This window comes from Gorilla gorilla, chromosome X (genome assembly GCF_029281585.2).
Source record: "Gorilla gorilla gorilla isolate KB3781 chromosome X, NHGRI_mGorGor1-v2.1_pri, whole genome shotgun sequence".
Taxonomy (NCBI): Eukaryota; Metazoa; Chordata; class Mammalia; order Primates; family Hominidae; genus Gorilla; species Gorilla gorilla.
Window position 1 is genome coordinate 148,099,553 of NC_073247.2, and position 26,133 is coordinate 148,125,685.

The 26,133-nt window shown below is 40.7% G+C and overlaps 1 protein-coding gene across 1 annotated transcript in view; it reads left to right on the forward strand.

The window, feature by feature from the left end:
* The window catches only part of ADGRG4 (adhesion G protein-coupled receptor G4), a 110,481-nt gene extending 88,358 nt beyond the window's left edge, over positions 1 to 22,123 (forward strand). The window contains exons 18-24 of the mRNA XM_031006059.3: positions 2,307 to 2,428; positions 4,273 to 4,541; positions 7,669 to 7,747; positions 10,126 to 10,406; positions 16,685 to 16,786; positions 18,068 to 18,235; positions 20,362 to 22,123. Of these exons, the coding sequence (XP_030861919.2) occupies positions 2,307 to 2,428; positions 4,273 to 4,541; positions 7,669 to 7,747; positions 10,126 to 10,406; positions 16,685 to 16,786; positions 18,068 to 18,235; positions 20,362 to 20,399 (1,059 nt within the window). The 3' untranslated portion in view covers positions 20,400 to 22,123. The remainder of the gene's footprint in view (positions 1 to 2,306; positions 2,429 to 4,272; positions 4,542 to 7,668; positions 7,748 to 10,125; positions 10,407 to 16,684; positions 16,787 to 18,067; positions 18,236 to 20,361) is intronic.
* Positions 22,124 to 26,133: the final 4,010 nt, after the last annotated feature.

The following is a 26,133-nucleotide window of genomic DNA, read 5'->3' on the forward strand; positions in this document are numbered from 1 at the left end:
AGTAATATATGTGTGAACTGTTATTAAAAAATGGTATGCATTTGGAAAAAAATCCCCCTTCCAATTTGTTCATCCAAAGTAGATCAGATTGAGACAAATATTTATTTATTTATTCTCCTTATAAAATTAATGCTTGCTTCTCAAATTTCAAACAGTACAGAAAAGGTCCCTGTAACCTCCCTCCCAAGTGATCACCACCTTTAACAGGCTAACATGTATATTCATTTGGGTTCTTTTCCTGTGTATATAGGAATGTACATTTTTGTTTTATAAACACGGTATCAAATTATTCATACTGTTTTTACCAATTGCTTTTTTCATTTAACAATATATATTGCACAACTTTCAGGCAAATGTGTATGTGTCTATTATACTTCAATTTTTAAAATACCTTTATAGTATACCATTGCTTGGGTTTAACACAATAAATTTAACTAATCCCTGACTGGTGGACATTATAGCTGTTGCTGTTTTTCTCATTATAAATATTGCTGTAATACACATTCTTACTCATGTATCTTCAAACATTGGTGTAAGTATTTTTGCAGGATAAGTTGACAGAAGTAGAATTGCTGGATTAAAGGGTCTGGTCATTAAAATATTTAAATTTAAGAAGGATCATAAGTATTTGCTGAGTTTTTCTTCCAAATGACTCTCAAATGTATTCCTTTTTCTCTACCCGCATCAGAATACTTTCGTGGATTTCTTAGGTAACTTTATTACATACTGTTATCTGAAAGTGTCATATGTTACTTGTTCCTACAAAGAGTGGTTAGCTTTTTGAGGGCTGTGGGTCTGTTTTATATTTATTTATTTTACATATATATTATTATTATTTTTTTTTTTTGAGATGGAGTCTTGCTCTGTCGCCCAGGCTGGAGTGCAGTGGTTCTATCTTGGCTCACTGCAAGTTCCGCCTCCCTGGCAGAGGTGGGAAGAATCACCTGAGTCCAGGGAGGTTGAGGCTGCAGTAGGCCATGGTCAAGCCACTGCACTCCAGCCTGGGCAAAAGAGTGAGACCCTGTCCCAAAAAAAAAAAAAAAAAAAAAAAAGAGAGAGAGAGAGACCAGGGTTCTTGTTCCAGCTCTGTCTGTAACTAGCTATGTGATCTTGGTAAGGTTGTTTCCCTCTTTTGGATCTTAGATTTTCTTCTGAAATGTGAATGACTGGAGTACACCAGGGTTTCTCAGTCTTGGCACTATAGATATTCTGGCCAAATAGCTCTGTCTTTTTTTTTTTTTTTAATGGAGTCTTGCTCTGTCACCAGGCTGGAGTGCAGTGGCGCAATCTCGGGTCACTGCAACTTCTGCCTCCTGGTTTCAAGTGATACTCCTGCCTCAGCCTCCCCAGTAGCTGGGATTACAGGTGCCCACCACCACACCCAGCTAACTTTTGTATTTTTTAAGTAGGGACGGGGTTTCACCATTTTGGCCAGGATGGTCTCAATCTCCTGACCTCGTGATCTGTCCACCTCAGCCTCCCAAGGTGCTGAGATTACAGGTGTGAGCCACCCCACCCAGCCCCAAATAATTCTTTGTCGTGGGGGATTGTTCTGTGCATTGTGAGAAGTTTAGCAGCATCCTTGGTCTTTCCCCACTAGATGCCAGTAGCACTCTCCCCAGTTGTGACAACCAAAAATGTCTCCAGATACTGCCAAATGTCCCTGGGAGAGGGGTAACATCACTCTTGGTTGAGAACTACCAAAGTAAACACTGCTTCTTAACCTTTTATGAGTCATGAATCTCTAATCATCTGATGAAAGCTATGGACTTTGTTCTTAGACCAGTGCACACATATATTCAAATAATTTTACATGTCATTTCAGATCTTTAATGGTAATTAATAAATCACTGAACTTTGTGATCTCTAAGGTCCATTTTGTTTGTTAATTTTGTGAAGGCTATTTAAGGTCTAAGGAAAAGGACTTTTTTTTTTTTTTTTGCTGCTCTGTGTAGTGTTTTGAGATGCTCAGTTCAGATAATTATTCACTTTGCATCCCAAATTCACATCTCTCAGCTTGGTTATATTTTAAATGTAGAACATGTTAATGATGATGAAGCCAAGGACCAAATGTTCTTCCAATGCTATTGATGGCTCCCCATGCCCTGTACACAGTCAGTTGGAATAGGCATACTCAGCAAACAATATTTGGTCTTACCATACATCCATTCACATAATCTGGTTTTAGAAGAGCTATGGCAGAAATGTTATACATCCTGGGAACTTCCTGTTAGTGAACACTGGAAGCATTTTGCCATAAACTTGCTCTGGTGTATGTGTAAAACACAACACATTGTGTTCCTTAGGATTTATCCAGGTCTACAGTGGATACAGTGAATGAACAGATATTAGCGCTTATAACATACACCGGATGTGGAATCTCCTCCATTTTCCTGGGAGTTGCAGTGGTGACATACATAGCTTTTCAGTAAGTTGATACAGCCTTGCTCTGAGCACATTTAATTTGGTTTGATGGATGCTATTACCATTGTAACTTTGTTAATTTCATGAACACATCACAATAGGAAGAAGTCAGATCCATTAGATTATGAAGTGGACAGGTTAAAAACAAAACATCAAGGCTCCTCTAAAGATATTTTAATTGGATTTTTGTAAAACAAGGGAGTTGGGATAGGAAAAGATTTCTCTATAGGATATAAGAGCACCAACCCTAAAAGAAAATTTGATAAAGTAGACTTTATTAAGAACTTCTTTAATCAAAAGACACAATTCAGATAGTGAAAGGCAAACCTTACATAGAGAGAAGATATTCACAATGCATATATCAGATAAAAGACTTGTATGCAGAATGTATAAATAACTCTCACAAATCAAAAAGCAAAAGACAATAAAGTTTATAAATGGACAAAAGACTTGAACAGGCACCTCACAAAAGAGAATATCCATGCCTAAGCCTAACCTTTACCAAATGGCCAATAAGCATATGACAAAGTTCTTTACATCATTACTCATCAGAGAAATCCTAATTACAACGACAGTTATGTACTTCTCTGCACCCACCAGAATGGCTAAAATTAAAAATAATGACAATAGCAAGTGTCAACAAGCATGTGGAACAACTGGAACTCATACATTTGCTAGTGGGAATGTAAAATGGTTCAGACACTTTGGAAAATTATTTGGCAATACCTGTTAAATATAAATATACATCTCGCTGTTGACCCAGGAATTTCACTCTTAGATATATACTCAAGACAAATGAGCACATATGTCCACTGAAAGATATGTACAATAATATTTATAGCAGCTTCAGTCACAGTAGCTTCAAATTAGAAACAACCCCAATTTACATTAACAGTTGATTAGATGAATAAATTGTGATATATTTGTAAAATGGAATGCTACACAGCAGTAAAAAATGAATTACTTCTATGCAATGCAACATAATATTTAAATCTCATAGACATAGAATTGAGCAAAGGAAGCCAGAAAAATAAGACAACGTACTGTGTGGTTCCATTTACAAAAAGTTACAAACACAGGTGAAATCTATGGGGATAGAAGTGAGAGTATTGGTTACCTCTGGTGGGTGATATTGAATGGGAGAAGCATGAAGGAGCCTTCTGGGATGTTGAAACTATTCTACCTCTTGATCTGTGTCGAAGTTCCACAGGTATATACATATGTAAAGATCCATCAAGTTATATTGTTAACACTTGTGCACTTTAATATTTATCTCAGAAAAAAATTCACACAAAATGAAAACAGCAAAATTTAAATCAATAAATATTTAATAACAGCGTAAAATAATCAAAGGGGGTAATACATTTTTTTATTTTGAAAAATACTGCGTGAGTTTCTGCAAAGTAAAGTTGCAATCACTTAATAAAACTTAAGACCATATTTCCATGAGGCCATATGTCGGGATTTTTAGAACTATCCAAGTAGCTCTACTTGGAATGGTTTCCACAGTCATCCTGCTATTTGGTAATATGTAGCTCCAGCCTGCTGAAGCAGTGGTGATAGACTCATAATACCTAGGAAACTCCTTCCTTCTTTCTAAAAGATAAAAAGAAAAATAATAGCCTCTCTCAACTGCGTAGTTGAGAGAGGCTATTATTATTTCTGTTAGTTAAGGTCACTATATTTATTATGCTTTGACTCTACCTGGAAAGAGAATGAGGGACTTCAAAGTATAAGCAAAGATGAGTAATTCTTTTATTCTTTCACTTATTATGTAGATAAGATGTGGCGATGTTTAATTAAAAAAAAAACAGACTTTACCTAACAACATTGTACTTTCTCTTTTAGCAAACTTCGAAAAGATTATCCTGCCAAAATTCTGATCAACCTGTGCACAGCACTACTGATGCTAAACCTGGTATTTTTGATCAATTCTTGGTTGTCATCATTTCAGAAAGTGGGAGTTTGTATCACAGCTGCAGTGGTACTTCATTACTTCCTGCTTGTTTCTTTTACTTGGATGGGCCTGGAGGCAGTCCACATGTATTTGGCTCTAGTCAAAGTCTTCAACATATACATTCCAAATTATATCCTTAAATTTTGTCTAGTTGGTTGGGGTAAGTATATCTGCCATTGTTTTTGATATTTATGTCTTAAGCTTGTCTTTCTAATTCTAGCTCTGTTAGATTCTGTTAATATCATAGGTAAAAAATTAAGGATCGCCTTGCTGGTGTTTGGGCATGCATCTTTTTTTTCTGCCTGTATTGCTCTATAAATTCAATTTTTAACCTTTATGGCGAGGAGTTGGTGCACAAATATTTATTGAGCACTTATTGTGTATTGTGCTAAGTGCTGGCTCTACAGTAGTGAACAGATTTTATCCCTTCCTTTACAGAAGTTACAGTCACAACAAATACTGATAAAACAGCTAACACTTAGGTAGCACTTACATGTGCCAGATGCTATTCTAAGTGCTTTATATATGCATTTAATCCTCATAATATCTCCACTGGATAGATTCCATCATTATTCCCATTTAATAGATGAGGAGACTGAGGCACACAGAAAGATGAGGTAATTTGCCAAAACTCACACAGCTAGTAGGCAAGAGAGCTGGGATTTGAGCCAGGAAGTTTGTCTCCATAGTTTGGACTTCTAACCTCTATGGTCTTGCCATATTGTCTAAAGAACAGGAAAAGACTTGAAATGGGTGAAAGAGTGCTGGGTCAGCCAGAACCTGATTCTCATCACACCTCATGACTGTGATGATCACTGCTGGCCTTGGAAGAAGCCAGGAATGGTTCTCAGCATAGATCTTTCTGAATACAAATGTCATTTCATTGGCTTGCTTTCCTGTATTTCTAACTGACATGGTCAGCTCGGCTCCTTTCCTCTCTCTCCCTTGTGTATTCAAGGCAGATTTTGGGTTCAGAAAATGTGTTAGATGTGTAGGAGATGTATATTAAGTAGCATACCTTGGGTACATAGGAACACAGATTTTATCTTCCACTGCCTTTGTGAAGACAATACTCTCCTAATTAGCTACTCATCCCTTTAATGAGTTCATTGACATAGTACATGCTTTCACTGGATACACAGTCAGTGCTATTATCTATGTTAATATGGGGAGCAGAGACAGGCAAATACTGAACAGATCATAATCTAAAAGCTTGTTTTAGTACACTTTGGAATCCATCAGAAACACAGAGACAAAAGCAGTCGATACACTCCCCTTAGTGCCTTGTGTCCCTCATCTTGATTCAATCAGAGGATTGAAAAATGTGGAAGAGGCTTCATGAATAATCCAAAAAGCAGATAACCCACACATGGCCAATTGTGAAAGGGCTGTAAATATCACTTCATCATGGCTTTCCTTCTCCCTCATCATCACTCATTCCCAGCTTCTTTTTTAAACCATTCCTCCAGGACTCACTTCTTATCTCTTTGATCTTCTAATTTCATACACATTTCTTGGGTTACAAGGAGAGGCAGGAAAGGCTAAAGCTTGGTACTTGGAAGCAGGAAAACTTTAGTTACACACAGAAGCTGAGAAGTCTGACTGGTTCAATCAGTAAAGAAAGATACAATAAGCCACTCTTACGTTCAGTTTATTACTTACATAAACCGTGAAAGGAAGAGTACCTAAAAGTGCCATCTTTCACATTCTTGTCCCCCACACTAAAAAGAACGACCCCAAAACAAAGGGAATGGATGACTGCCATGTGAGTTGTAGGATTCCCGGTGGCTGAGGAGCTAGTTTTAAATGGAAGTGATACTGTTTCCTATTCTGCAGCCCTATTCTAAGGGGGCAGGATACAAAGGCCCACACCTCTGCAGAACCCTGGGAGATGATGAGAAGCTGTCTCCTGACAGCCTCCTGGAGGAGATAGGGAGGTGAGTAGGAGATGGCCCCGGAGCACCTCCTCACAGGCCTCCCACCTTCTCAAATTTGTGGAGGCCTGCACACCGCCCAAATTCAGATAAGCCTTTACCTGTGTGGTCTATGTGGATACATGCACGGTCACCAGGGAGCCACAGCTGAGCTGTCCCACTACAGGGAGTTTTGGAGCATTTCAATATTAGACAAAAGCAATCAACTGTAAGGAAAATAGATATTAATATCTGTTTATGTTTGATGCTCTGCCTTATGAATGCCAAAGCAACCTGTTGGAAAGGTTTATTACTTTTAATGACAAAAACCACAATTACTTTTGCACCAACTTAATGAATCCCTGTCCAAGACAGTAGATTTGTTTATATTTTTAAAATAACAACAGAATGGATCTTTTTTTTTAATTTTCAATATGTAAACACAGCTTGAAGACTGCCGCACAACTTCCATCCTAAATATGAGGCCTTCCCCTGTCTCTCCCTTCCAGCCTTCTATTTTAAAAAACATCTGCAGCATTCTAGGTGCTGTGCTTGGCGTGGGCTATACAGATCTGAAGTGACCATCCTGTTTATCACAGAATGGGACAGTGGAGGATTTTTCAAGATACTTGGCATTCTGGGCTTTGGAACAGCTTTGGAAAGCATGTAACAAAACCCCTAAAATGTATGTAGGTGCATGTGCTTAGTCTAGGAGAAATACAATTGAGAGATAAAGAAATCTTTTTTTTTTTTGCAAATGTACAAGAAATTGGATTTTTAAACCCTGTGTCTACACTCTCCTCACGTTTGACCATTTTGACTGAACTGATTGCTTTATTATAGTCTGACCGAATTGAGTGGTTGTTAACCGGTCGATCTAGTCAAAATGTCAAACTAGTAACGAGTGTGGAAACAGTTTCCCTGTCAAAAAAGCACTGAAGGCTGCAGCTGATTGCCTGTGCCCTTCTCCTAAGGTGACCTAGACAAAAAGCTATTGGGAACGAAGGGGCGATATGAAAGGGAGTAAAAATTAGGGGCTCATCATCTAAGAAGAAATGCTTGATGCGAACTTGCATTCCAATCAACTAGATACTTCTTTTGCCAAGTTGATTTTCTGGCACTTGAGCTATTTTTAATAACTAGTGGGCGTTGTATTGGAGCCATTGGCATGCTGTCTAGTTTAGCAGATTGGAGAACTCCTTGAAATGTTTAACTTGGAATAATTCACAAACATTTTGCAAACAATAGTATTTTGATGCCCGCACATCTGTGGCTTATTTAAACAGTGTCTTAATGTATCATCACCCACAGTCATTGATTAGGTTGCCTCCCTGCTACCTGATGAAATGCCTTTGACTTGCTTTCCCACTGCAGGAATCCCGGCTATCATGGTGGCAATCACAGTCAGTGTGAAAAAAGATCTGTATGGAACTCTGAGCCCAACAACTCCATTGTAAGTACCAGCATCTCTGTTTCTCTGGTGGTGGGGCTCTGGCCCAGCAGGGTATAGTAAAGTGTTCTTGGCCTGGGATTGGTCTTGACCCTTGGCTTCAGGAAGAAATCAACCTAAGTCCTTTTGCCCTAAACATAGGCCACATTTATGTGATGGTTAGTTGCCCGGGTCCTCTATGACCTTGGGCAAGTTACCTTACCTTTCAGTTCAATTTCCTCTTCTGGAAAATGGGGATAATAATGTTTTCTCTTAATGTCCTGTGCAAATTAAAATGATATCATGTATGTAATGTGCTCAGCATATTGCCTGTTCTATGCTGTGTAACTGGCAGGTATTATGATTACAAAGCTCACACATCAGGTCATTGCAAAGAGTTAGTGGCCACTACAAGGAAATTCTGAGATGATTTGGAAAACATTTTTTACCTTTCAACAACAGAGGTCTTCCCTGAGGAACGCTGAACAGCTTTCCTTTGTAAACGGCCTCGGCTTTGTTGTTCTCTTGTTTCTTTTCATTTTTTTCCTTTTCTCCCATTTGATGTATAAGCTCACCTCTTTAGTTCTCTCAACCACAATCACACGAGAGTAGCAATTCACTTCACCCCACCTCTCCAGAACCTTATTTTACAGGCATGTAGGCGTGTAGATAGTTGCCCTGTGGTCCTTTAGGCTGCACAATCTCATTTTACACTTCTGATTGTTCCATTCTTTTTATCATTGCCTCTCAAGTTCTCTTCCACTATAGATTTCCTCTCCCACTGGACTGGAATTAAATGTAGAAGGTCCTGCTCTAAGACTCCCCCATCTTTCATACTGAGATGACAGTTTCCATGGGGTCAAAATTATTTTGCCCTTTGCAGCAGATGCTTTCTAATTAAAATTCCTTGTTATGTTTTCTTTCTCTTCCATTTTCTCTTCCCTTCCTTCTCATCTCCCCCTCCATCCTCCCCCTTTGCCCGTTTTGTGACTTAAAAAGTCCCCAGTGTCTACCTAATGGTGACCCTTCTTGAACCATCAAAAGCAAGAGCAAAAGCAAAACCAGAACGAAATCAACTCCACTTTTTCCCAAAAGAGATTTTTCAGATGTGACTTGGTTAGTAAGAGGCCGACTGCTCTAATAGCTTTTTTTCAAATTATATTTTGAAGAAGTAATTCATGCACATGGAACAAAATCCAAACGTACAACAGGGTAGAGGATGAAAAGTAAGCCCCGCTTCCAACCCCTAGCTACCCAGTTTCCCTCCTGAGGTAACTCTTATTACCAATTTATTACCAACGATCAAATTTGTATGGATATTCTCTTGCACACTTTGTTACCCAAGTGGTAGATATACACCATTTAGCACCTTGGTCTTTCCACTTAACAATATATCTTGGAGGTGATTCTCTACCCAAACATATAACACTATCTCATTTTAACAGTTTTCTGTGGCGTCCTTTAAGGATGCTGATGACATTCAGGGAACTCTAGGTGTCAGAATCTATTAGGAAAATTAAATGTTTTTTAAACATGTTTGCAACACACACACACACAAACTCACACATATGTGTAAGTATCCACGCCAACATAAACAACATGACCAAAAGAGATTTTCCTGGTTTTAGAAAAGAGAGCTCAGCTAAGTTGACACACAGTTAAATTAGTCAAGCTTCTCTGTGTTCAAAAATCAGGGAAAATGCCTCCAGTAATTGCAAATGTTATTAAATGGACTATCTGTTCATATGAATCACTGCATATTTTTCTTTAATAAAAACCGTAGAGTTGTTAATCAATCCAGTAACCAGTGTTGCCTTTGTCATCCAAGTACATCATATTTTAAAGCAGTACACCTAGAGTTCTTCTCTTTTTGTAGCATTTTCATTAACTTTCATAATTTCACCATTGTTTGATGTAGCTTTCAGAAAATCCATTCATTGCTCACATCCTTTCACTGTGATATTTATCATGTAAAGTAGAATTAATCCTGCAAATAAGAGCTTAGGTGTAAGGTGGTGGCGGGGGGCAGGGCGTGCGGGGGCGGTGTGGGGAGCACAGCGACAGAGAGCCACTTTGGGGGAAAATGTATCATTTGTTTTTCTGCTGTTAACGAAGAGAAACATTTCCTAGGGAATTGGACTGACAGGTTTCTGCATATGTAGGGCAGAAACATCCTCTACGATTTCTGACTTAGTGTTGGAAAGAACCCTGAACTGGGGCTCAGGAGATTGAGGTTTTTGTCCCAGCTCTGCCTCCAGTTGGTATGAGTGAACTCTGTCCAGTTCATTTCTCTAGGGCAGATGCCCTTAGGGTGAAATAAAATTGACTAGATGATCTTCAGTCTCTGAGAAATAGGACTTTATGTTTCCCTATCTCATGATAGTCTTCTTTGTTTCTTACAGTTGTTGGATTAAAGATGATTCTATCTTTTACATCTCAGTGGTGGCTTATTTTTGCCTCATATTTCTCATGAATCTCTCCATGTTCTGCACTGTTCTTGTTCAACTGAATTCTGTGAAATCCCAAAGCCAGAAGACTCGGCGGAAGATGATCCTGCATGACCTCAAAGGCACAACGAGCCTGACATTCTTACTTGGCCTCACCTGGGGGTTTGCATTTTTTGCTTGGGGACCCGTGAGGAACTTTTTCTTGTATTTGTTTGCCATTTTTAACACTTTGCAAGGTAACTGCTGCTTTTTTGCCTTTTCTGTGGCCAGCTACACATCCAGCAAAGCTTTTGTTGCTTTGGAAAATAATCACCTGTTGGAAACATTAACTAGATGTTAGTCTTCATTAAATGCACCCACAGCCCACTCTCTCTTGCTCAGTGGTATAGGGAGAAGCCTAGATAGGTAACCCAACTTTAGGTAATTGGAAATGTCTATATCAAACACTGATTGGCAATACTTCTTATAGTGTTCATTGTATCAACACATTGTGCTAGAAAATGTACAGATTCACACTCACGTTGACTTTTTGAAGTACACAATCCAGCTAAACATAGCAATTAACTGGAAAGCAAAAACATTAAAGTTTTGACCCCATAGGCTCTATCTGCATCTGATATCCTAATATTTTGGGAAAGAGCCAGGCTAGACTATCATAGAATCATACAGGAATGAAGGTTAAAATCAAAGGGCTGTGGGAAAGGCCAAGGTTGTAGCCTTGAGTTTGCTGTAAAACAACCTTTAAAAAGTTACAATAATTGGTTGAATTAGATGATCCTAAGCTAAAGGCCCTAGAGCTCTTTTAATTATTTTCCTTTATTCCGATGAAATGAACAAATAATCAATGAAGTGATGAAATGGTAGACAAAAGATGGCATGAGAAGTAAAAGCTAGGGGCCGGGTGTGATGGCTCATGCCTGGAATCCCAGCACTTTTGGAGGCCGAGGCAGGCGGATCACTTGAGGTCAGGAGTTTGAAACCAGCCTGGCCAACATGGTGAAACCCCGTCTCTACTAAAAAATATAAAAATTAGCTGGGCATGGTGGTGTGTGCCTGTAGTCCAAGCTACTTGGGAGGCTGAGGCAGGAGAATTGCTCAAACTCTGGGAGGCAGAGGTTGCATTGAGCTATGATCATGCCACTGCACTCCAACCTGGGCAACAGAGAGAGACTCTGTCAAAAAAAAAAAAAAAAAAGCTAGAGATCTGGTTCATATAGCTCTGAATAATTGCTGACGTTCATCTTAACTTGATTTTGCCTATTAAAAATATTGGGGGGAAGAGGCATGCAAAATGATTTTGTGTGAGTCTCTAATTCTACCCCATACTTTTATCCTCAAGTGTTGTCCAGTCCATTTGGGCTACTGGGACAGGTGGAGAGTCAAGTTGGCATTTCATTGAGTTAGAGTCTCCCTTCGTGCTCTCCACTATTTTTTTTCATTCAATAAACCCTTATTTTCCATACTGAAGCCCACTGATGGTACCATGGGATGCTCCCACAAGGAAAAAGTTCTATGGTCAAATAACTTTGGGAAATGTGGCAAATTACATTCCCCCTTTCTTGGAATAGCACTGTATACGTTAGCATGGTAAAAGCTCTATTACGAAAAAAAGTGCCTTTAAAAACTTGTTTTAATGTAGTGTCTTAAAAACCTCTGAACCTTTTATTGTGGTCATTGTTAATCCTTGAGGAACCTTGAGAAAAATAAATTGACATGCAGTTATTATATGACAGGCACTTGCAAAATGCTGCGGAGTTGGGGGGGTGGGAAGCAATGTAGCAGAAGGCGTGGTTTTTGCATTTATGTTTTAGGACTCAAGAAACTATCTTATTTTAGAGCAATGAGGTGGATCAACGGAAACTTTTTGTCCCACCAGATCCTGCCAACCATATACATCCATGTTCTAATTGGAATGTAAGAAGTCACAAAATGTGTTGTTCTTCCTTCACATGCCATTTTTATTGCCTCTGGTAGTAGGAATGGAATTTTTAGAAACTCTCAATACCACCCTCGCTTGGTTCCCTTTGAGGCTACTGGCACTTGGTTGAATTCTAGTGTAGAACTGAAGGTTGTATTCTAGTGTAGGACTGAGGCCCTGGTGATGGTTCTACACTTTTTCTCTGGATAGAACTGTCTGGCCCACACTACAGTATTCTAACCCGATGCTCTAACCTCAAGAACTAACCAGTCATGGTGTAGAATGTCCACGGAAACGGTTTAGAACCCAGGTGCCTGTGAAGACTTCATCCACAGTGGTAACTCCAGGCTTCTCTTTGGCTCAGTGATTCTGAGGAGAAATGTACTCACTCTGTGGAAAGAGGGGTTAAAGGAAAGGTGGCAAAAGATCAAGAAAGCTAGGCAATTTCGAGCTTATAAAGGAGGGGCAGGGGTGTTTTCAAAACCACTCTTATGGTGGAAAGTAGCATCTAAGGAAGGAGCCTGCACGGATAGAAGCAGAATTTAATAGGATATTTCTTTTCTTTTCAACTTTTATTTCAGATTCAGGGGGTAGATGTGCAGGTTTGTTAGCTGGGTATATCATGTCATGTTGAGGCTTGGGGTATGAATGATCCCATCATCTAGGTAGTAAGCATAGTACCCAATAGTTAGCTTTTTAACCCTTACTTTTTCCCTCTTCTCCCCCTAATAGTCCCCAGTTGTCTACTGTTGCCATCTTTATGTCCATGTGTACCCCATGTTTAGCTTTCACTTTTAAGTGAGAACATGCAGTACTTGGTTTTCTGTTCCTTCATTAATTCACTTAGCGTAATAGCTCCTAGCTGCATCCATGCTGCTGCAAATGACATGATCTCATTCTTTTTTTACAGCTGTGTAGTATTCCATGGTGGCTATGTAGACACTTTCTTTATCCAATCCACCTTTAATGGGCACCTAGTTTGATTCCATGTCTTTGCTATTGTGAATATTGTTGCAGTGAACATAAGGGTACATGTGTCTTTTTGGCAGAGTGATCTGTTTTCTTCTGGATATATACCCAATAATGGGATTGCTGAGTCAAATAGTAGCTCTGTTTTAATTTCTTTGAGAAATCTTCAAACTGCTTTCCACAGTGGCAGAACTAATTTACATTCCCACCAACAGTATATAAGTGTTCTAATTGGGTATTTCTTGAAAACTAAAATCAAAGTCCCATAGATCCAGCACCAAAAGAGCCAAGCTGTCTCTGTCTGTCAGATATGCCTTATGTCCATCAAGCACAAAGTCTTGCCAGTCCTGCCTAAAATGACTGCAAGATAGCATGTGCCATCTTGTAGCAAGGGAGTTTTCAGAGCTCAGAGTTTCAAATTCAAGACACACACACACACACACACACACACAACCCGAATAACCTCCGAAACAAACGGTGGAACAAGTGAACAAAGTAGTCATTTAAAAGACAAATGACAAGCTTGCAATGCTAGCTGAAGGGGATGGGGGTGACCTGTGGTCAAGTGGGAAAAAATTATGCTCATGATGAGCTATTTGTGAAGGAGGAATGCACAAATAAAAATGCAGGTGACAAAAACCTGACATCTTCCCTCATGCCCGTGTTTTCCTAGTGAGTAAGCAGATTAATCTGTTATGGGAAAGGAAAAGGAAAGCTGTCAGGCAGAGGGGGAGAGTTGGCAGGCAGCTCATTGGAATTCACAGAATAACCTTTTAAGTCGGAAAACTAAACTCCATGCAAGAAATCAGAGTAGTAATAGGTGCTTGATGTCACTGTCACCCCTTGTACATGCTGAAGTTGGAGGAGTTTTGCCTGCTCTGAGACTGTGGTTTGCTCTCCTCGGGGTGCTGCACCGCCTTCCAGGTGGCTGCTGCTCAGAAAAACAGTGAACACTGCTGAATTCATCCCCGCAGTTGTTTGGTTACACATGGAGATAAAACCCTTGGGAGAGTTAGCGAGACATGCCATTCCGTTTAGCCTCCAGATTGCTGCCTCCCACCTGGAATCCGAGTCTCAGGGCTGGGGCTAGGGAGCCAAGATCTTCCCAATCAAACTTCCCATCGAGTGACAGGAAGTCACTTGCCTCTGCCTGAAACTTTCCAGGGACTAAGAGCTCACCATTCTGTAAAGCAAAGCATTTAACTTCTTATCAGCTCTGACCAGTTTTCTGACCAGTTTTCTGACCAGTTTTCCTTACCTGAGGCTAGTATAGTACAGTAGTTAAGCCCTTGTGTTCTATAGTCAGACTGCCTGCATTCAGAACTGGTGCTGCCAGCTCAATGTTAGCTCTGTGACCTGGGTCAAGTTTACTAGACTTCTTGGACTCCAAGTTCCCTCAACTATAAAAATGAGACTAATAGTACAATGCCTGTCATATACTAATTGCTAAATAAACACTAGCTGTGATTTGTTAGTACATGGTTGCTCTGAAACTTTCTTCCATTGCTCCTGGTTCTAACCGGGCAACTGTACAGATACAAGCCTAGTTTGTCCTTTTCATGACAGCCCTTTCAGGTCTGTAGCTAAGTAAGCATCTCTTCTCACCCTATGTTTTCCACTCCAAGTTTTATTTTTTAATCTAGATACAATATCCCAACTCTTTCAGCTTTTTTTCACTATCCTTCTTCACTGTATTCTTGAATACTTCTGTTTGTCATCTTCCTCTCCTCCCAAACTGAACATGGTGCTGGTGGGAGGTATGGCCAAACAAGGACAGAATATGGCAGGAGACTGTCACTCGCCTCAGTCAAGATTCTTTACTTCCAGTAGTGCTGTAGCTGAAATTTGCTTTGGGACATTTACAATAGACTGGTGCTCAGTTTACAATGGGTTAAGACCTCTTTGATACTAATCATTTACCTTCAGGACAACCAGCCAATTTAGAGGCAAGCTGAACCTGTATAGAGAATAAAGGTTTCCAAACTGCACTTGGATCAAAATAAATATTTTGAGGCTCAAGTAGTTATCACTATGTTGTAGATGGATGTGCGAGTTTGTGTATCAAGTGTCTTGGAGTTCAAATCAACATACATTTATTGAGCTGCAGCACTTAGTGTATCAAAGGGCAAAATGACATAAATATGAAAAGGAAACATATCTCGGCCTTCAAAGACTCAACAGCTAGGTGGAGAAATGGGAAATAGATGAATAATTGTATGGCTACATATAGCAAATAATACAAGAAACAAAATGTTATGAGAGTTCAGAAGTGGGAAAAATGAGTTTCAGTTTGAGGCATCTGGAAAGATTTTGTGGATAAAAACTTTTTGTAATGGAACATAAATATAAGTCAGGCTATTGACAGGAGTTATTTCTGCCAATCCTACCCCCAACTGCAGGAAATCTAATTGGTCCTCCAGGGAATTTGCAATCAAGATAATTTTTTTTTTTTAAGACAGAGTCTTGCTCTATCACCCAGGCTAGAGTGTAGTGGCTTGATTCTGGCTCACTGCAACCTCCACCTCCTGGGTTCAAGTGATTCTCAGCCTCCCAAGTAGATGGGATTACAGACATGTGCCACCACACCCAGGTAATTTTTGTATTTTTAATAGAGACGGGGTTTCTCTGTGTTGACCAAGTTGGTCTTGAACTACTGGCTTCAAGTGATCCACCTGCCTCTGCCTCCCAAAATGCTGGGATTACAGGCGTGAGACATCACGCCTGGCCAAGATAATCTTAAGTCATATTTTTATCTTCCAAGGACATATTTTAGAGGGTGGGAATAAGAAATGGCCAGCACTGCTGGCAAAGACTTTCAGCCCCTCCCTCCCCCTTGCAGGACAAAATCAGGGCTGGCATTAGAAGTTGAGGGTCAAATCCATGGTTTCCACATGGTGTCATTATGCCAAAAAGCATGTGTAATAGTTATTTATTGCTATATAACACATTAACAATTTTTACCAGCCTAAAACAACAAAAATTTATTATTTCACACAGTGTCTGAGGATCAGGAATTCAGGGGCAGCTTAGCTGGGTGTTTCTGACTCAGGGACTGTCGTGAAGTTGTAGTCAAGCTGTCATCTGGGCCTGCAGTGATCTGAAAACTTGACTGGGGCTTGGGAATGTGCTTCCAGGAAGGCTCATCCACATGGTTGTGGACTGGAAGCCTCAGTTCCTCACCATGTGGGCCTCTCCACAGGGATGCCAGGATGTCCTCAGGACAAAATACTTGGCTTCCTTCAGAGTGATGAGAGAGGGCTCGCTCTTTTATAACCTAACCTTGGAAGTGACATGCCATCCCTTCTGCTATATTCTATTGGTACAATGTGGAAGTAAACTACACAAGGATGTCAATGCCAGGATGTGGGGATCATTGAGAGCAATCTCAGAGAGGGGCTACCTTACCTCTCACACTCTAGGATGAACAGCAGCCCAGGGGCAAAACAGTGGTTGACATGAAGTCTTGCCTTTGGGAGGGAGTCTACAAAGACAAGATCAGAAAGCCAGTAATGGCCCTGGGGTTCCTTGAAAGTAGTATCTCTCATGACAGGAGCAGGCCTGAGTCAGGGCATTGGTGACAGCTGGTGAAAGAAACCAAAAAAGACTGACCTTCTTTTCCTGGCTTAGGATTCTTCATTTTTGTGTTTCACTGTGTGATGAAGGAGAGTGTGCGGGAGCAGTGGCAGATACACCTCTGCTGTGGGTGGTTGCGATTGGATAACTCTTCCGGTAAGATGTCAGTTTGGATGAAGTTTTGAATATTACATGTTTTACAAAACTGATCAGATTAATTTGTCTCCTAACCTGAGTACTTACAGCATATCAGCATCAAAACACAGGCTGTTTACATGTCATAAAAATGATTTGTGCTTTTGAGCTGAGATGAGTGAAGTCAAGTGAAGAATGTGACTTGGGCCATATTTTAAACTAGGGATGCTTTTGTTTTGGCCCAGATTCCCTGGATTGCTTACCCTCACTGTCACATCAGTCTCAATTCAATTAAAAGAACACTGAATGCGTGCCTACTGTGTTCCAGGCACTGGGTCTCAGGGGCTTCTGGCTGGTAGCCAACAGTGGGTTGAGTGGATGTAGGAAGCAAGGAGTGGTGGTGGAGATGGAGAGAACTTATAAACATTCCTAAGATGCCTGGCCAGTGGGCTGTACAGGTGTACTGATGGCCCACGAACTGGGGGATGTAGTGAACTCAGATGTTGCCTCTTAGCACTGGTGCTTCTCTTGAGAATGTTTCCAGTGCAGGCAAACTGCTGTTCTATGTATCGAAAGGATCTTCCATTCAATTCAGGCAGCTTCTCTCAGTCTCAATACAAAGCCTAATCCATTTTCTTTAGTGAAGGCAGCACTTGAACTCTAAGATTCTACAAGTAGCACTGAGATTCCCCCCACTCCCCACTTTATGCTGGCCATATCAGCAACCTGCTGGTCCTTGTGCTCTGGGAAAAGCAGGCATCCTTGGTATGTGAATTGTCTCTTCCTATACCACACATTACAGTACAAACCTACTTCTTACAACTTCATAGAAAAGCTGACTCCTTCAGGTACCCGGAATGAACACTGTGCATCAAGCTTTGTTTTTTTTTTTTTTTTTTTTGAGACAGAGTTTCACTCTTGTTGCCCAGGCTGGAGTGCAATGGTGCAATCTCGGCTCACCGCAACTTCCGCCTCCCGGGTTCAAGTGATTCTCCTGCCTCAGCCTCCAGAGTAGCTGGGATTACAGGCATGCGCCACCCCGCCCGGCTAATTTTGTATTTTTTAGTAGAGACTGGGTTTCTCCATGTTGGTCAGGCTGGTCTTGAACTCCTGACCTCAGGTGATCTGCCCGCCTTGGCCTCCCAAAGTGCTGGAATTACAGGCGTGAGCCACCGTGCCTGGCCTAAGCTTTGTACTTTTAACCAGATTATTGAAGTGTAATTTATATACCATGCAATTCACTACTTTAAGTATAGAATTTCATGAGTTTTATATTTTTAACTTTTCTTGGTATCATTTCAGATGGGAGCAGCCGGTGTCAGATAAAGGTTGGATATAAACAGGAGGGACTAAAGAAAATCTTTGAGCACAAACTGTTGACACCATCTCTCAAGTCAACTGCAACTAGCTCCACTTTCAAATCTTTAGGCTCTGCACAAGGCACACCTTCAGAAATAAGCTTTCCAAATGGTAAGAAAAAAAGGCTGTGTTGTCTACATTTATATTCCAGAGATATTGAATTAATGTGAGACCACATACTGGGTCTTGGATGATACTTCCTCTTCAAAACTAAATGCACATGTGCATGTGTATACCTCAACTCATTCTTGGCTGAGAAAGTGTGTATAGAAGCATAGAAATGTGTACAGAAGTGTGTATAGGTGTTTCTGTGCCTAGTAAATTTAGTAAGTATGAATGTGTTATTAGACTAATAGAGGAAAGAAGAGATGAGAGGTTAGAAAATTCATGAGTAATTAAAAACAATTGTCACAGACTGTTAAAACCAGAAGGAACCTTAGACATTGTCTAGTCCAATCCGTTCATTTTACAGTTGAGGAACCTCAATCAGAGAAAAGGAAAATGCCTTATTGACAGTCACTGAGCCCATCTTTACCATCCAGTAGAACTGGGGCCAGTCACTCAGCCCTCAGCCATCCAGCAGAATTGGGGCCAGAATTCAGGTCTTCTGGCTCTCAGGGCTAGTCCTATCAAGAAAACAGAGACACACATCACTCTTAGATGCTGAGCTTCTTCCATAGGAAGCCATATTTCTAAGGTGAGACAGATGTTCAGTTGGGAATGGGGTGTTGTACCTAATTATGTAAAAAGAGAAAGTGTAGGAAAAGGATTGGCCTACAGGCTTAAAGTAAAGAGAAAGGCAAAGTGAGCAAGAACTTAAGAACTTCAGGTTGATACTGTGATGATTCTGCATTGTGTGCTTCTAGTTAGATGATAGCGCAGTGGTCTTTGGTTGCCTTTCTTTAAGACCAAAGTATACTCCAGTTCACACACACTTTGGTGGCCTGGCTGTAGTCATTCTCCTGCCTTCTCAGTGCTGGAGGTAGGACTGCCTCATTCGTTAGTATTTTTCTTTATGTTGGCTCCAAAAACCAGTTCTATGTCCAAGGGCTGAAGGCAATCTGGAAGCAGCATGGTGGGTTAAAAAAGCATCAGACTTGGAGTTGGAAGGCTTTGGTTCAGGTTCCAGCTCTGTCAGTCACTCTGTGACCTTGAGCACATCACTTCTCTGCTTGGAGCTACATTCTTTCTACCTTTCATATGAGGTGACTAGAATGGATAATCTCTTAAGTGCCTGCCAGTTTCAGGACCGTGTATGGGGCAATGCTATTTTCCAGTTTGGGCTGGTTGGCTAGTGTATAGCATCTCAGTCTCCCATCTTTGTGTGGGAAAGTTAGTGATGCACATGAGAAAAACCTTTCCCTGGCCACAAGCATTTATCAAACTCTGGCCAAGTAACCTGTGGATATGTCTTGGTGCTCATATAAAGTCACTGGGGTGCCATGACATAGACAAGGCATGGGTTGTGGGAGCTCCTTAGTAGATAATAGTTGGGGCTGGTTGGAAAATAACATTTTTCAAGAGGGTTATTTAGCATTGGATTTCTTGATGTCCCTGGGAACTATTTAATTAGCAAATATACAGCCCAATGTGTACATATTTTGCTTCAGAGGATCAGTAGCAAATACCATATCCAGGATATTGATGTTGTCTTACCAAGCAATCGACCTGGAAAACCAACATTAAAGTGCTCATCAGTTGAGAGGAACTGAGCCAGTGGGGCAGGTAGACCTGCCACAGGTTCTAAAACTGAAATCTGGGTCCTTCCATTGTACTAGTGACAGCCAGAAGCTTGATTCTATTAGCAGAGAGTGAAAAATCATGCCCTCTGTACCACCAGGCATTCTCAAGCTTGAGAAATAGCCAAACTTTCAGTGCAAGAATATCAAATCCGTAAGGGATATAAATGTGTATGTTCACATTTTATGTCATCTTCTCTTGAAGGCCTCCGAGGTTTGTACATAAATATCCTCTCCTAGGTTAAGGTTAAGGTCAGTAATGCTGCCTCTTATTCACAATGTAGGAAGAACATATGCACTGGTTGTCCAAACAGTGCTGTCAGGATGAATTAATTCACCCCAGATTTTATATAAAACAGTCCAAAGAAAGCACCATATCCTTCCCTTCTCTTCTAATTGCTTTATTTTTCCTTCATTTGATAAAATTTTCTTATGCTTCTACTATGTGCAAAGTCCCTGATGCCGCAGCTGAAAATTTTCTTTTTTTCTTTACTGCAGATGACTTTGACAAAGATCCTTACTGTTCCTCTCCTTGAGTTGTGAAGTTGTGCCTAATTGTGTAAAAAGAATATAATACCTGTGGAAATAAAAATGAATTCCAAGTGTATACTTGCTCGGGTGACGGGTGCACCAAAATCTCACAAATCACCACTAAATAATGTACTCACGTAACCAAATACTACCTGTTCCACCAAAACCTATGGAAATTAAAAAAAAATAAATAAAAAGCAAAACAAAAATCCCAAAATGAATTCCATTCACAAACAGAATTTTTCAATAAATCCCAGTAGAGATACTTGCCTCCTCCCAACCCCTGATTGGGGAAAAGGTTGAATTTGTGAAACAATCTGCTCCAACCTTCTATTTTAATTATTATTTTGTAAGGGGAAGAATAACATTTGATAAATACTAAAGTTAGAATAATTCTCCTATTTGTCGTTATAGTTATTTCTTTTTTGGATAAGATTTCAGGTTATTGTTATGATATATTAGAGGAGAAATTTCTACAGCATAGGAAATTTTGTTTTAAAAGCTTTAAGTGTACACATCCTTAAAAAAATAAAAATCAAGACCAGGATCCTTACTTCCCTGCCATGGGAGCCAAACAATTTCAGGTGATCAAAGTTTCAGGATGCCCAGTTGGCCTGAAACCCACAGAGGAAGTAGATAGGAAGAGCCACAAGGTCATACATTTTGGAAAAATACTCTGCCCTGTTGGCCTGTCATGACAAAGCACCTGAGATCCCCATTATTCAACGCACACTTTTGATTGAAGCTCTTATTAAAATGTAAACATGTTTTGTGGAAAGGGTGGGTCATCAATCCACAGACACCCATAAATTCCTTAGTAAGGATGAATTTTTCAGCCAATACAGCCCTTCAAGGAATAGCAAGCAGGGTCCTGAGGAATAAAACAGAACAGAAACTGTTCAAAGCTTGTGGTTCTCTCTAGGAAGGAAAGGCCAGGTTGGGGTGAGCAGAACAGTAGAGGGATGGAGTGCAAAAAGGGCCACCCAAAGGCAACAGAGTGATCAATGAAGACGAATTTCGCCAGCTTTGCCTTCTGTGGCTTCCCAGTCAGGTGTGCTGCTCATATTTGTCCTTGGATAGAAATAAGTAAAGGAGGAACATTCTGGAAGGATACACAAGCAGCTGGTATCAGTGGTTGCCTTCAGGAAGGGTAACTGGGTGTCTGGGGGCAAAGGAGGAAGAGACATTTAGTTTTCACCCTATACCTCTTTGTATCTTTTGAATCTTGTATTGAGAGAATATATTACTGCTTGGAGCAATAAATAAATGAATACATAAATAAATAAGGATAACCAGACCCTTCCAGTGAGAAAGATAAACACCTACATTTCAATACCAAAAATCAAGTTCCCCAGGACCCTTGTGAATATATATGATGCAGTGGGCTGTGGAGACAGCAGAATTGGGTTCAAATCCCAGCTCTGTCACTTTCTAGATGTGCGACCTCGTGATGTAATAATGATCATGCATGCATCCTAAAATTGAAGTGAAACTGAAATAAGATGAGGTCTGAAAATGTTCTAGCACAGTGTGACACAGTATATCTTCACTCCTTTCTCTTTCAAACCCCCATCAGCTTACCACTCATCCCCTCATGGCCCCAACCTACCATGTCTACCCCATTAAAGGTATCACATTGATCTTCTAAGCAAAATTTAATGCTGACTACCAAACAGACTACAGCACTGGTGCCAGTCACTGGTATAAAACTCCTAGGTCTCCATTGTTCCCCCTAACACCTCACATAATATAAAAATTAGGTTGGCCCTTAGGCCCCTGAATATCTGCCATCAGAGTCAAATCCATTGTTCCCCATGTGGCTCCATGTGTACTTTTTTGGTAGGGAAAGGTGAATGAGTGAGTGTGTGTGTGTGTGTGTGTCTGTCCGTGTGTGCGAAGGGACTAACATGAATAATGATCAAAGTGTCTTGAATGTTACATGTCTTTGAACCGAAATATTAAGTCACTTTCACTCAAAAATAGATTTAAGGACAAGACTTGGTTGCAATTAGCACTTTTACAAATAAATGCATTTTGCAAGTGATTTGATTTGGGGGATCATTTTGGCTGTTAAAATGCCCATGATTGTATTTATTTTCAACAAGTAATAAAACCTTGATTGTTCTGCTGCTGCTGGAGTGATAAATGTACAGCCTATCTCTAATGACCTGACAGACTGTCGAGAACAGAAACGTTATTTGATAGAAAAGTTCATGATTCCTATCATGACACCCCTTGCTAATTAGGAAAACACAGGCTTTCTGCAATTTCAAAGGCAGTTTGAAATTGCAGGGAAAACAGTGATTAAATATCTTACTGGCATCCTTTGGCTTGCTTTTCCTGGGCGCACAAAATGACTGATACTTGTGTGAAGGTGGACCCAAGGAATTATGGAAAAAGGACCCTAGAAACTTTGGACTGCTTTCAATCAACAATCAACTGCCAAGTATTCACAGAGTCCTGACACGGAGGGAAAGATATAGACACATCATACTTAGGCCACTACCTCCAGCAGTTTACTGTATACTTGGGGAGACCAGATGCATACACTGGAATAGTGAATGATTAGAGCAAGGATATGATAGAAGAAAGTGCTTTACAGGTAGGAAGTCACAGAGGATTTAGTCAGGCTGAGAGTAGGGTATTCCAGGTGGAGCCAGTGGTGGCGGGGGGTGGACATTTGAATAAGACAGGACTCTATTTCTCAATACCACAGGCAAATTGTCTTTATTAAGCATTGATCAGCAAATTTGCAAAGCCCCCTGGAGCCTCAGGGCATGGACTTTTCATTCTCTGCTGCACCCTGGGTACCCTGTGGGCAAGTGGCAAACACTGAATGGTACTAAACTCTCTCTGAGGCATGTCTGAGGAAGCTCCTGCCCAGAATCCTAATCCTTATCATTTTGTCCAAAGTCCCAAAGATGACAGTGACCATCTGTGATGGTCCACTTCCCCTGCACCCAGGAATATGGGAAGGTTGGGGAGGGGGCAGAAAGCTAAGAGGAGGTAAGGCTTGTATCTCTAATAGCTCAAGCCTATGATGTGTTTCTGGTCCTGACCTTCAAGCATTTAGGGTACACAAGGAGCTTGGAGCAACGAAGGAAGGACCTAATTATACCTGTCTTGATTAGGCAAAACCAGTGGAATGGATTAAATTTATACTTATAATGTCTGGTAACTCATAGACACTCCATAAATATTTGTCACGTGCCTGAGTGCATCAATGGTCTAAAATACATGAGCATAGGAAAGCAATGGCTGACTTTTCCTAATCTAGGGTTTGTTATCTTAGCGCTGAGTAGACCTATGCTTTCCATTATTACATAAACTCCATTAGGGCAAGAACCTTGTTTGTATTGTTTACCATTGTACTCTCAGTACCTAGCACAATGTTTTGCTCTAGGTTCTTTGGTTGCCAGCCACATAAACCAAATGTCTTTGAGCTGACATTATTGTCAGTTCTGACTAACCAAGGGGACTTGTTGAAAGTGTTTTGGGAATTCAAAACATTTATGGGAAAGTTAAAGAAGAGGGCTAGACATTGTGGAAGACAGTGTGAAGATTCCTCAAAGACCTAAAGACAGAGCTACCATTTGACCCAGCAAGCCAAATGGTATATACCCAAAGAAATATAAATCATTCTATTATAAAGACCCATGCATGCATATGTTCATTGCAGCACTCTTCACAAAGAGAGGAATCAACCTAAATGCCCATCAATGATAGACTGGATAAAGAAAATGTGGTACATAGACACCATGGAATACTATGCAGCCACAAAAAAGAAGGAGATCTTGTCCTCTGCAGGGACATGGGTGAAGCTGGAGGACATTATCCTTAGCAAACTAATGCAGGAACAGAAAACCAAATGCTGCATGTTCTCACTTATAAGTGAGAGCTAAATGATGAGAACACATGGACATATAGAGAAGAACAATACACACTGGGGCCTTGCAGGGCGTGGAGGGTGGGGAGAGGGAGAGGATCAGGAAAAACAATTAATGGTTACTAGGTTTAATACCTGGGTGATGAAATAATCTGTACAACAAACCCCCATGACACAAGGTTACCTATGTAACAAGCCTGCACTTGTACCACTGAACTTAAACGTTTTAAAAAAAGAAAGAAGAAAAAAGAACAGGGCTTGAAAAAGGACAGGAGTCTACAAAGCAGGAACCATAGTGATTGTCTCCTAACAGGGAAGTAGACTCATGCGGGCGCCATTACTGGGAAGAATAAACAGTAATTTCTATGCTCATACTACTAGCTTAAGACTCAAAATCCTGTGAGCCTGTATCTAATCAGCTGAGCTTAAATTTTGTGCTATACTGAGCAGTGAGAGGAAGGATGTGGCAGAAAAAATCTTCAGAAGCACTTTGGTTTTGATAGTGGTAGAAGTATGAATTTACCATCCCACCAAGAATATCCACAATGGGGAAGAAGTCATTCTACAGAAAGAAAGTAGGGTGTTAGGTATGAATGAGTAGGTAGGAAAAAACCCCACATGTTCACCTCACACAATATAGGAGTGGATATACTTTGGTTGAATGATAACTAATTCAGTAGCGTCCTTCTTCAGTGAGGGTGGGATAGTGCTAAGAAGAATAGATCTCTCCCCTACCCTGAGGCCTCATTCAGGTGAGAGTTGAAGCCAGCTGGACCTCCTGGGTCGAGTGAGGACTCGGAGAACTTTTCTGTCTAGCTAAAGGTTTGTAAACACACCAATCAGCACTCTGTAAAAACGCACCAATCAGTGCTCTGTGTCTAGCTAAAGGTTTGTAAACACACCAATCAGTACTCTGTAAAAACACACCAATCAGCGCTCTGTGTCTAGCTAAAGGTTTGTAAATGCACCAGTCAGCACTCTGTAAAAACGGACCAATCAGTACTCTGTAAAATGGACCAATCAGCACTCTGTAAAATAGACCAGTAGGATGTGGGCGGGGCCAAATAAGGGAATAAAAGCTGTCCACCCGAGGCAGCATCCACTCCGGTTCCCTTCCATCCTGTGGAAGTTTTGTTCTTTGCTCTTAGCAATAAATCTTACTGCTGTTCACTTTTTGGGTCTGCACTACCTTTAAGAGCTGTAACACTCACCGTGAACGTCTGCAGCTTCACTCCTGAAGCCAGTGAGACCACGAACCCACCGAGAGGAACAAGCAACTCCTGACGCGCCACCTTTAAGAGCTGTAACACTCAGTGGGAAGGTCTGCGGCTCCACTCCTGAAGTCAGCAAGACCACGAACCCACCAGAAGGATGAAACTCCAGACACATCTGAACATCTGAATGAGCAAACTCCGGACACACCATCTTTAAGAACTGTAACACTCACTGCGAGGGTGGGCGGCTTCATTCTTGAAGTCAGCGAGACCAAGAACCCACCAGAAGGAATCAATTCCAGACACATAGGTATTCACTAGTTACGTTTTAAGGCTAAAGTGAATCAGGGTGTGCTGAGAGAGCTGAAGTGTTAAAGATAAGCGTCCCAGAATGATAGATAAGAGTGCTGTTAGAAAAGGTGATCTTTAGAGGTACTGGGTACACAAGTTGGCCTCACTGTAAGGAAAGCCAATATATGAAAATGAGCTTTATTGTTTCTCTACGTTGTCACCTTGCCATGTCTGTCCAGACAAGCACCTTTTCAACCCGAATACTAGGAAATATTCCCCCAACCTCCATTCTGCAACCTAATTACTTAGGCCCAATAAAGACCTGGATCATGCATGCTGGGAAAGTGT